The sequence below is a fragment of the Taudactylus pleione genome, unplaced genomic scaffold, assembly GCF_031769625.1.
Source record: "Taudactylus pleione unplaced genomic scaffold, aTauple2 ptg000579l, whole genome shotgun sequence".
NCBI classification, from domain to species: domain Eukaryota; kingdom Metazoa; phylum Chordata; class Amphibia; order Anura; family Myobatrachidae; genus Taudactylus; species Taudactylus pleione.
Window position 1 is genome coordinate 6759605 of NW_028284981.1, and position 12764 is coordinate 6772368.

General features: G+C 49.6%; 1 protein-coding gene across 1 annotated transcript; it reads right to left on the reverse strand.

The window, feature by feature from the left end:
• Positions 1–1309: 1309 nt before the first annotated feature.
• IER5L (immediate early response 5 like) lies at positions 1310–3594 on the reverse strand. The gene has a single exon (XM_088453522.1). It carries the CDS (start codon positions 3465–3467, stop codon positions 2556–2558), a length of 912 nt encoding a protein of 303 aa, XP_088309648.1. The 5' UTR covers positions 3468–3594; the 3' UTR covers positions 1310–2555.
• Positions 3595–12764: the final 9170 nt, after the last annotated feature.

The following is a 12764-nucleotide window of genomic DNA, read 5'->3' on the forward strand; positions in this document are numbered from 1 at the left end:
TCTGCAAAGATTTGGAAATATTGGTATCATCATACCTTCTAGGGAGCTCCAGTTGCATTTCCACAGCAGCGCCACTAGGAGGAGCTCTGGCAACTGCTTACACGGACAGCAATGGGAGTAGATCGGTGGACAAGGGCTGCTTTGCTATAAACATATCCTCTATTTTCTCGCACAAAATAAAAACTAAATAACGTTTGCAAAAAGAACTGCTTCAATAAGCAACATGAGCTTTCTATGTTATAATGTAGCCTGCTTTTTTTTTTTTTTTTTTCCACTGCTTCTGCAAAACTAAAAGTCATGTATTTCCCCTGAATGGTATTCTGTCCACAGAACTATAAAATAAGGCTGCAATGTTCTGCACAGCACAGGATCGATTAAATCGACTAAGCTGTTCTGCAAAATCACAACTGCCTGTTTTATGCTGCTCCTGGACTTTCCCAGGTTCCAGCATTGCCTCTTATGTGGCTATAATACAATAGTTAAGTGTATAGAGATTTATGTATATTGCTGCATGAAAGTCTGTCTTTATTCTATTTCCCGAGCCTGATTCTCTTCTCCTTGATACAAGAGTTGGATAGTCTGCAGTCTGGATAGAAAGATGCAGAACTTCTGGGTTTTAAAAAAGGTTCTCATTCAGAGGTTATCCTATAGGTGGTCAGATAGGCTCTGGCTACCTTCCTTTAAAAAAAGGGGAGGGGGCACCACACCACCAAGTGGCACAGTGCAGTGATAACATACTAAAAATAAGGAACTTCATACAAGAGTACCAAGCAGGATGAGGATGGGAAGGGATGATGACACTCTCATCATGACCTCTTCCGTCTGCTGGACCAGAGCAAAATGCTAGACTATACCCACCAGCAAGGACAAACACCAATCCAGGTGACCTACCCATAGGTACAAAACACTCCTGCCAGTATGACACGGGTGGTACATGGTTTATTTCCTTGTGTTCTCAGTAAGCCCGAACTAGGTGTCAGTGTACACTTGGCTAGGGACTTTTATATAAAAGATTTATGTCCAGTGTGAAAACCAATGCCACGTATAGGTAAGGAGACAGCTTTCTCATAGTTTCGCACAGGGTGGAGGGTTCTACTATATCCCCCCCATCTGTATTAAACAAAAAGCTATGGGGTGACATGGAATGAGAAGCAGCCAGTGAAAAGTCAGGCGAGGTTGCATAAAGTTTTTTGTTTTATTTAAGATTATAAATTTAAACAAATAATTTGAACAGTTTACCCGGTGATATACAGTTCAATTTACACAAAATACAGGAATTGTAACACAAAATAAAACGTTTGGCAAAATATTTAATACACATAGTGCTTGTAAGTGTGAATGCTGGCAGGCTCATCCTAAACCACCTTTTTACAACAAAAGGATTAAATGCCAAAATTATAAACAAAAATAATGACATACATACATACATACATATATATATATATATATATATATCTCAAAACATGGACAGATCACAAGACCAAACTATGCTGGTTTCATGAAGTCAGTTGAAGGCTGAAATTAGAACAAGTGAACTTTTGGATTAAGGGGGGGCCACGCTGATGCGCATGGGTTTAAGGATAGTGTTTTCACAAATCTGGGACATTTCAATTATAACTTAAATAGAAAAAAAAACACAAAACCCAGAAACAAGCCATAGTGGATATTTGGGTTCAGGGGCTGAAGGTGATCTGTAGAGTTTGCAGGTTTCCATGACCCTCCATATAAATTAAGTCAGTGTTTCTACAGCCCCAATACCAAAATACCCCCCTCCCCATATGCAGCTGCATTACACAGTCTCACATTACTAGAAGTCACAACACAGGAATGAACAAAAAAAAAGTTAAAATGTTACTATTTCTGCCTTCATCTTGTAACCCCCTGTAAGTCACACAACCTGACAAGGACAGGTCTGTAAAAATGCAGTTTATTGTTCCCCAAAAACCTTCCCTGTGACTGGTCTCTGGCTGTGCCCAAGGCAGGGGACGTCTGCCTGAGTCAGTTTAAAGGGAAGGTTAAAAAAAAAAAAAAAAAAAAAGGAAGGATAAACTTTTGAGAGATTATTCATACCATGTGTGTTGTAGGGTTAACCCATAAGTGGTTAAAACGCACCCAGCATTGGAAAAGTTAACCCCCCACCACACCAGGTACAGACCCCATCTAACATGCTCCCACCATCGGGAATAGGAGTAGCCTTCAGTTTGGAGTTCCCAATGCAGCCCACCCTGTAAGCTACATGGGGATGGTGGTTCCAACCCTCCCAGAAAAGCCAATCTTATTTCTCCCCACTCCGCAGCCTCTGTCTTGTGTGACACTAGAATCATCGACCACTACAAATGAAACATAACAAAATACAATTAAATAGGTGCTTTCTTTCTTTTGCAAAAATAAAGTCCAGGATATTTTCTTCTTATGAGTCTGTACAGTTCTATAAAACATGTTTTGATTATTTGCAAGTCCTGATTTCAGTGCCCTTCAAGACACCCACTAACCACCGCAGCAGTCCCCCACCAGGTCTCCTGTCCCTCCCCGGTCAGCGCTCTGGAGAGGAGACGCTAGAAAGCCACGATCGCCCTAGTCCATGCACCCAGGCTGGCAAGCGCCTGTTTCCCGCACAAGTGTCCGTTTAAAGTCTGCTCAGACTCCGCTTGCCGGCTCATTAGTCCCGAGAAGCCAGAGCCAAAGATAGAGATCAGGTTGGAGATGTTGGAAGAGTCCGTGTGCTCTGGGGGTCCCATCTGCGGGCAGAAGTCCTCATATCTCCCTCTCTTGCAGGGCACAAAGTGGGGCTCCAAGTCCTCCTCCTCCGCATGCCCCGTGTAGCTGTACCCCACCGGGGGGTATTTGCGCTTAGGGGCTGCTGGAAGAGGAGCGGGAGCCGCCGGGAGCGCAGGGCACGGTGCGCCATGGCACGGGCACTGCGAGGCGCAGCAGTCCTGGTGCAGGTAACCGTTCTCCACCGTGGTCACGACATGAGTGTCCAAGTCCAGCACTGTGGTCTGGCTGCAGTGTGGCAAACCGGTCCCGGGGTCCTCAGAGCAGCAGCCCCTGGGGTAGAAGCTATCCCCCTGCAAGTCCTTCCCCGGGTGCGGGGTGTGCGCACACGGTGGCAGCTCCAGGGGCTCCTCCGGGGTCAGCACTGTGGCGCAGCCGGGCTCCAGCAGCTCAGCACCGGTCTGTATCCTGGGCAGCTGGTGCATCTCGTCCTCCCCTTCCTCGGGGATCTGCAAGGGGCTGAGCTCGGGGATCTCCTCCATAGCCGGCCCGCACTCCATGGCTTGCGGGAAGGGCTGGCGCCGGTACAGCTCGGCGTACCTCTCGCTCAGATAGAGCTGCCGGGCGTTGCGCAGCACGTAGGACACCAGCAGGTTCTTGTGCAGCTTAATGCCTCCACGCTGGGTGCGGGAGCTGTGGATCTTCCTCAGGGACAGGCTGATTAGGCTCTGTGCGTCAAGGGCGCATTCCATGCTGTACCGGACTCCAGCAGCCTAGTTCGGGAGGCGCACACACTCAGACGCGGGACTTTCCCTCCACTACCCCGGGGTTAGCAGAAGGGATCAGTCAGCCTCTCGGCCCCTTCTCGCTACAAAAGCCTCTGAAACTGGTTGTGCCTGTTTCCTTCTCCAGCCCAGCTATTTATACTCCGAGCGTAGATCCGCCTGCGCCCCCTTCGACCAGTGATTTGAGCGTATCAGCCCTGAGTGACAGCGAATACTCGCCCAGCCAGGGGCCTCTCCGCCAATGGAAGCGAGGCGGGTCCTTTGTGCTATTCAAATAACAAAGTTTGTGTCTTCGCTGCCGGGAATTAAAGAGGACCGTGAGCCTGGCTTTTCTGCATGTGTCAGGCACTTTGGCTGGAGGGGTCGGGAAACCACGGTACCGGGCAGTATGCAATGACCGGCTGAATGGGAAGTGTAAGGGGACTGCCTGGGTGACAGTTCTGCACCAAGGACATTTATATCACCAGTAACATTTCCACACTGCAACAATCCGAAGAGATATGAAATGGTCCGGGAACCTTCCAGCGCTGCAAACCGAACACAGCCCTGGCATGTCTAGCATAGCTACCTATGCTGCAATACGGTTCTTGCATGGGAATATACGATTCAACGAAACCTTAGATTGCACGCTCTTGGGGTCAGAGTTTAGCTGCTTCTAATATGTGCGAGTATGCTGTGACATTGGTCCATGTTTGACGTGTGTACAGCACTATGTGGGTGCTGCTATCGGACCAGAGCAATGAGAGAGACGCTGTCATTACATTATATAAAGGACAGGGCAATAATAAGCGACAGGGGCAAGGAAAGGTGCACCTAAACACGGCAGGGCAGGGGTAACAATCTCATTGGACGAGGGTGGTTTTACGTGCCCCTTGTTGGGAGATCTGTATACACACTCACTGACATGGGTGCAGGCTACTTTACTGTAGAACTACAAGTCCCAGAAAGCTGCACAGCCACATATTTCATATCATATTTCGTTACTAAAATGATGCCACAGAATACAAAATACAATACAAAAAAATCCATTATACAGCTGCTAATCGTATTATATACACACATATTTGACTGTATATAGAAACATACCATAGCTATGCGTGAATGCCTATTTCATGGGTGTTTGCTGTGGTTCTGAAAAATAAAAGAAACACATTATTTTGAATGAACAACCTGGTGTAAAATAATGTATCAATTATCGGATGATTCCATCTTGGATGGATCTTCCCTGCCAGGCACCTTATTACAGCAAATATCCTCTCCCCTTTATTACATGTCACCCTCACATAACGCATGATGATCCCCATGTATTCCCTGCTGTGATCACATAGATAGGAGTACCATCGTACTGATGACATCACACATCATCTATCACTCCTATCGGGAGAACTTTGCTAACAATGTATGTGCACTAGTAACACACTGCCCAACATACAGTATACATTATTGGTAGATACATAAACTGCGAATAGGAAATAATGTTTTTGAATAGTCATAAGCTTAGGTGCTTTCCCCAAATTATCTGCAATAAATATTATTTCCACTTATCACATAGCTGACAGCATCAGACAAGTGTTACTGGTCCTAGAGTGGCACATTGCGGTATACTGTACAGTATATACAGAGCGAGCATCACTCCGTACGCTACGTAAGGAGATCCGTACTCTCAATGGCCAGTACGCAGTACTAGTGGAGCTCCATACGCAGCAGCTGAGGGGTGAGTCTGAGAGTGAGTCACCTTTCTCTAATGTCATGAATTCCGATCCTCGCTCAGTATCCCCTCTTCCACCGAGTCCGAGCATTACACACTAGAAGCCAAGTCACATAGGTGGACAATAATCACACATCTGCAACACACGTGGGTAGGGGAATGGTATTGTATGACTCTAGGCCTGATTCAGATTGGATCGCAGTTGCTAATACGAACGCAATTGGCATATTGTTGCGTGCTGTGCATGCATCACAGTGCGCGTGTGTGAACCGGCCACTGCAATCGGGACCCATCGCAGAGTGATTGACAGGAAGTGCCGTTCGTGGGTGGTGACGGGAGACGGGGGTCTGGGAAAGGCAGGTGTGCCAGTGCATTTGAATGCCATTGCAGGGGCGTGCATAAATTATCCAATGCAATGCCCTACGCAGCCTAAGATCTCATAGCGTGCGCTGAAGTTAGCAATTCCTGAGTAAGGTCAGAGTTTGTGCAAGTGTGCGTGAGGCTACGATGGTACTCGATTGTACCGATGGTTTCACAGTCTTGCTAAACATTACGGATGTGTGTAAGGTAAGGTGGGCGTCCTTATGTTGTGCTGCGGGGGCATAGCGATCGCAATGAATTAGCATACTATCGCAGTTGAACTGCGTGCGTAATCGCTATTGCATTCGCATTTGCAATCGCTAGTGAATCAGGTGCTTTGTTGGATGTTGGCTTCACTTTAGGATTCTCCAGACCACAAACACAATGGGATTATTGACTCTAGACTGAGGGCCTGATTCAGCAAGGAACGCAGTTGCACGCAATCGGTCGATTGTTGCGTACTGTGCATGCATCGCAGTGTGCCAACTAGCTACTGCGATTGGGACAGCAATCGTAGAGGATACGCAGACCTATCGCAGAGTGATTGACAGGAAGTGCCATTTGTGGGTGGTGACGGGGCTGGTTGGGCGAACGCAGGCGCACCAGTGTGTTTCAACGGCATTGCAGGGGCGTACATAAATTATCCACTGCGAGAGGCCGCCTGAGGCGTCATAGTGTGCGCTGAAGCAATTCCTGAGTAAGGTCTGGGCTTCATTAACTGTCCGATGTTACCGATTGTTTCGCTATGTTGGCCAAGTATACGGATGCGAGTATGGGGAAGTGGCCGCCCTTATGTCAGGCTGTGATCGCAATGCAAATTCAAAGATTTACGTATCACCGCTGATATTAGCAACGGGGTTGCATGCGTATAAGCAGAATAGCGATCCATAGTGAATCAGGCCCTGAGTCCCTTGAGTAACTTTAGGGGATCTCCAGCATGTGACACACTGATTAGCTCTAGGTACTGATCACTGTGTGGGTTCAGGTGCCTTGGGTGACAAAGGGCAGGTAGTGTAGATTCCTGGATCAAGTTAGCATATAGGTAATTGCTCCTAAACCTTCTAGAGATGACGCTATGTATCAGAATGATGGGTTGTAATGAAATATACAACTTATATAAGAAGCATTTAACCCCTTGTATGCAAGGTAATATATAGGATGACACTGAAAAGCTATGCTTCAGGCTGCAGCAGCCAGTATGCCACAGGAGATGTAGTTATGAGACAGGCGGCCGCAAGACTGGCGTCGAAATACCGACGCCTTTCTTAATCCCGATGCCGGACCGGGCGAGGTAAGTCTGGGCGCCCTTAGCGTTAGCCGCGTGGGGGGTAGTTACTTTTAGGGTACATAGCGGGGGTTAGGTTTTGGGGGGAGGGTAGGCACCTCCCCGGGAGGGTTAGGTTTAGGGTGCAGTAAGGAGGGTTAGGCACCCCCGGGGGAGATTAGGGTTAGGCACTGTTAGGAGGTTAGGGTCAGCGACCACTAGGGGATGGTTGGGGGGGGGTAGGGATAGGGTACTTACCTGCCCTGTCGGGATCTTCTCCTTTCGGGCTGCCGGCGTCGGGATATGTAGCCCCCAGGACTTCATACCCACTCCTGCCACAGACCTTCCGCATTCATTCTGATGATGGGGTCTGATTCAGGGCCCCATTTATTAATGATCGTGTTTGCAATGCGATTCCGGGCATGACATTACCACCCATGATCGCACTGCAAAATGTATAGTCCGGAACATGCAGGGACTGGGGGTCCGAAAGGAGATCGTCTCTGCGATGTGCCCGGAGAGCTGCCGGGGCTACTGCACATGCGTAGTCACTCTGACTGCACATGAGCGGAGGCCATTGCCGGGGAGGGTTCCGGGGGGGGGGGGGATGTGTAGCCCATAGGCTACAGCGGCTAACGCCGTCTTCAGATAGCATTAGCTGCGGGGGCCAATATCCAGAATGCTTCGCATCCCGGAAGTTGATAAGTTTGGCAGCATCGCATCCCCCATAGAAACCTGTGGTGGATGCGGCTACCGGCAAGGATGGAGGGATCGCAGCTGGTATCGGGGAACTTGTTTTTCGGGGGTTAAGCCACAAATATACAATGATAAATTGGCCCCTCAAAATTATACGCTAATCCCGCCGACGCAAATGTGTACGCAGATGCTATGTGAAAATATGCAAATGTTGCAGACGCCAGGAGATGTACTGAGCCGCCCACCAGCGGCTTTACAAAGCCAAGCATCTGCGTACTAAGATCATTTGATTATTGCAGTCCTGGGTGAGCCTATGGTCCCGCAGAATGGGCATGGGAACTGAGAGGCTGGAGCCATACATCTCGCATACGGGACTGCAGATGCAGAGTGTGATACACCCCTGAAACTGTCGCGATACGCCTACGTTCTTTGCGCCGCCGCTCCATTACTTCCCCCATTCGCTCCCTGTCTTGTCAATCACGCTGCAAATAAAAAGTCACTGCGTACGACTACGGTAATGTACCTTCACACATGCCCGGTGCTACTTACATACATGCGCGGTTTACGGATAATCGCTCAAATCCGTAAACATCAGACCTGCGCCCATCTCTGGACCAGGCCCATGGTTCCCAGTGATGGGTTTAAGGACTCAGCATTCATGGTAGGAGAGGATCATGGTTACAGCGGGAGTGGAAGAGACACATTGGTGTGTTTATTAAGTTAATAAATGAATGCATGTCATCTGTTTGCAGTATTCCAGGTCGTCCCTGGGCCCCCACACCCACCAGTGTTAAATTGGGCCGGAATGGGAGACGGAATCAGTTCCACCTACGCCGTCCCACCTAACCCCGGCGCCGCAGGGAGGCTCTATTTGCCGGGCACCCGCTGAGATTTCGTTACCAGCGGGCACAGGCTCCCTCCCCACAGCAGTAGCCGGATGCTGGAGCTGCCTCCTGTGCTGCGGCTTCCGGCTCCCGCAGTGCACTATGGGAGAGACATCATGACGTCTCGTCTCTCCCATAGTTCAGAGGAGCAGCCGCAGCCAGGCGGACCGGACACCAGCGGGAGCGGGGCTTAAAGTATAAGGTTTTTCTTTTTTTTTGTGTGCAAGCAGCTTCATTATAGGGGGCACTACTCTGGGGGACACTACAACTTGGGGCATTACTCAGTGGGAATTACTATTGGGGGCATTTATACAGATGGCACTAAAACAGGGGGATTTACTATTGGGGCACTACATAAGGGGCGCCACTCCTGGGGGCACTACCACTGTGGGCACTGTCACTACTGGGGGCACTGCATAAGGGGCACTACCACTACTGGGGGCACTGCATAAGGGGTACCACTACTGGGGGCATTGCATATGGGGCACCACTATGGGGGGGCACCACTACTGCTGGCATTATGCAAGAGGCACTACTACTGTGGGCATAATGTGTATTAGGGGCACTACTGTGGGCATTGTATATAAGGAGCACTGCTGTGGGCATTATGTAAAAGGGGCACTACTGTTGGCATTATGTAAAAGGGGCACTACTGCGTGTGGTCACAAGTACTATGTGGTGTAATGTGAATCGGGCACTATGTGCTGTGTAATGTGGATAAGATTGTGCAACTGGTGAGTAATATTTCATGTGGATGTATATTGTGTTTTTCTCTTGTGTATGCTTGAAGTTTGATTTCTCTGGGGAGATGGTGCTAAAGGGATTACGTCACTCGCTAAATGTCCTCCTTTCAGTATTTAGCAAACAGCGCTAAGCTTAGCTTACCGCTGTTTGTCAATGTACTGCTTACGAGCGATACGGTCCCCATTGCGCATACCCCCATTTTGTCCATATTTAATAGGGGCCCCCACATGTTTGTTGCCCAGGGGACTCAACATACCTTAATCCGGCCTTGCTATATGCAATGTTAGTACAGTAATACAAACAAACGCATGTGCACATTCTATTGTATAAAATTAATTAGCAGTAGGAAAAAAAAGTCAGTCAGTGGAGAAATGTGAATGTTACCATAGAACAGGGCGTAACTAGGGGGGTGCGGCCGGTTCCACAGCACACAGCGCAACAGCCCTGAGGGCGGAACACTGGCTGCCCTCCTCACTCTCTCTGCTGTCTGCTGGTGCGGCCGCGGCGCCCAGCAGTGTACAGGAGCGGAGGACAGTCAGCTGCAGCCTCACCCATGTGACACTGACACAGTCAGAGTCTCTGCCTCCCGAGTTCCGGCAACCTAAAGCCCTGGCTGCATCTATTGGGACGGGAGAGAGACGGTATGACGTCAGCCGCCCAAGGCTCCCACAGTTGAGTGAAGTCACTCTGATTTGCTGCTGCCATTGGGTAGGTCGGGCAGGGAGCAGCGTGCTGCGCAGCGCTGTGTGGCACCCAAGGGACACTGGACAGAACCTGCCAGGTGAGGTCACCCTCAACCCTAATGTGTAAAAGGGGGCTGGGCTGGACTTTGTACAGTGTGGCGTAATGTGTAAGGGATACTACTACAATTCAGTGTAATGTGAATAAGGGGCAGTACTTGTGGCGTAATGTGAATTGGGGGTACTATTAGTGTTACCATGCCCTTTCCCTACGAGACCATGCCCCCTTTTTGACCCGTGCGCCTGTGACATGCACTGTCCCTGTTAAGATGGGGGGGGGGGGTGTGATCAGATGGCCAATTATCGAATGATCTGCGACAGTGGCAGACACTTAATCGTGTACACAACGGAGATTCTGCTTCTAGCATCAGGTTGCTGCAAGTCCCCATGGTTCTTCAGCTGCTCTAAGTGGGCGTCCCACCCATTGCGCATTTAGATGCCCAGCTAAATACCATAGAAGGGCTGATACTAATATCAGCATAGAGTCGCCGTGCGACTACATCAAAAGGTGCCAGCATGTTCGAATCAGCGGTCTCTTCACTCCTCTACTGTGACGACTCCTGTGCGGTCTGCTGACTATGCTTGTGCGGAGCTTCGTAAACCTGAGAGCCTTGCCACTCCCATAGAAACCTATAGGGGTTGCAGCTGCTGTCAGAAGTGGAGAACCGCAGCGGATATCAGAGATATCTGCTGTGGTCCCTACTTCATACATTGGGGCATGGGCGTCGGAATGGAGGGGGAAATTGAGGGGACGAAGGGGTAGCTCGCGCCCCCCACCCCAAATATTTGAAAGGCGCAGCAACCACGGATTGTCAGGGTCTGTGCTATAGCAATAGGCTACACAGCCCCTGCCCCGCACAGAGGAGGAGGTGTAACATGCGGTCTTTAAGTTAAAACATTGCACATTACACCTCTTCCGTGCGGTGCAGGGGCTGTGCAGCCTATTGCTATAAAGGACAGCCCCTGAGGATGAAGGGGGGGAGGGGCTACCATGCATTTGGTAGATACTTAATATTTGCGGGTATCCCCCCAAAATTTGTGTTTTGGGGGAATATGTCGCAAATATCTAATGACAGATAGGCCCCTAATTGTCTTCACTCCTTTGAGTCATTACTGAAGACCCAATAAACTTATTTGCATTCAGACATGGCTATAATGAAAGTTTATATTGTAGGATATACCTTCTTTTTCATATAACTGTCCTATACCTTTCAGTGTGGGATTGGGGCATAAAGGGTGTGGTCATCCAACAGAGGGGGTGTGGCCAGCAACCACAGTTTGGCTAACCATTAGGCAAATCTTGGGTGTAGTTTTTATAGAAGCAAACCAAAGCCCAGTATTTATCTGTGGTCCCTGCTCCACAAGGCAACTGACCCTCTAACAGAGTAACAATGTACAATTCAGTGCACACGGCAGAGTCTGGAACATGACACCTAGAGAAGGGGGGATGGGCCCTTAGGCAGTGAGGCCCACTGGGGATTTCCTCTGTACCCCTGTATACCTTCCTTCCCTTTCATTCATTTTTAGGCTAGATTAGCAGGAATAAGGGCCAGATGATCACAAAATACCATTAACGGCATTGCCCTAATTCAGAGATGGACCCAGCGCTGATATTTGCGCAGTTGAGTGATTATTTGCTACTGCGCATGTGTGAAAAGTCCTGGAAACGCTTACGGTGCACGTGCACCACTGCGTGTACGCAGAGACCGCTGCAGCGTATGGGATCGCTCACATTTGGGCTGGTGGCATAAAGCCATGGGCGTTCCTAGGTGGCCTGAAGTGAACGCAAAATAAGAATATCTCATGTGCGTCTTATGGGAGTGTCGGGAGCGTGTCAGTGAACATGGCTGCATTCTCAAACGCAGAGCTACAGTGGCCACGATTCGAGAATTTTCAGAAGGAGACACTGCGTCAGCTATAGGGCTTCGGAAGCGCCGATGGTGGAACGTTTACAACGGCCGGCGAGGTTGCACTGTCCACGAGCATCGAAAGTGGGTGTCCCAGGGCTTGCACAGTCCATCGTACGCTTGCCGGCTTTTCTGATTCGCTGCTGGATCCGTGCAGAGCAGGTCCTGCGTCGTCGCACGCAGTGCCCCCCTAAGCCGCAGCCTTATTGACAGGCTGCAGCAATTGGGGGAGCGGAGAGGGGGCAGGTCCATTTTACAAAATGGGGGCATCACCCCCATTTTGCAGGTGTGCCAAGGCTAGGGTCTACTGATTCAGATTCCCTGGCCCCGGGAGAGGAGTTCCGGCGGTCAGTCTGCGTAAGCTTAGGCTTACTCAGAAGGCCGATGGCTGCGACCATGGTCTTCAGACGCAGCAAACAGAGCTGCGATGCCGGCAGGAGGCATCTTGTTTTTTTTCCTTCAGATGCCTCCTGCGGAATTACCAAATATCCGCATCACTGCTGCGTCCAAATACTGGTTTCACAAACCGCCTGTGAAAACGGGGCTTTTCATTTTTTCGTCTTATTCAAGATGGGGTTTACCGTGGAGGAGTCTAAGATTTCTTCAGCAGTGCCCCTGCTTTGGGTCCGATTCTGAGTTGGAATGGTTCTGAATGTGCAAGGACTGAGAACCCCACTTTAAGGACTTTAGGCTTTGTAATACCGCTTAATGAGTCTTTAGACGGAACCATCGGTCGCATCATCTAAACTTGCAACAGCCCTATGGCAGGTGCAGATTATGGGCCTGATTTAGAGGTGGACGTAGTGGCGATGCCGCACGCAGTTGGCCAATGTTTTAAGTCTGCGTTTGCGTCTGTGTCGCAGTGCGCATGCCTCCCTAGGGTTACGGGCAGGAGATGCAGAACGAATTTGGGCGCAAGAGCTGTGGATTTCAGCAAGCATTACTGTAAGGTAAGAGGGTG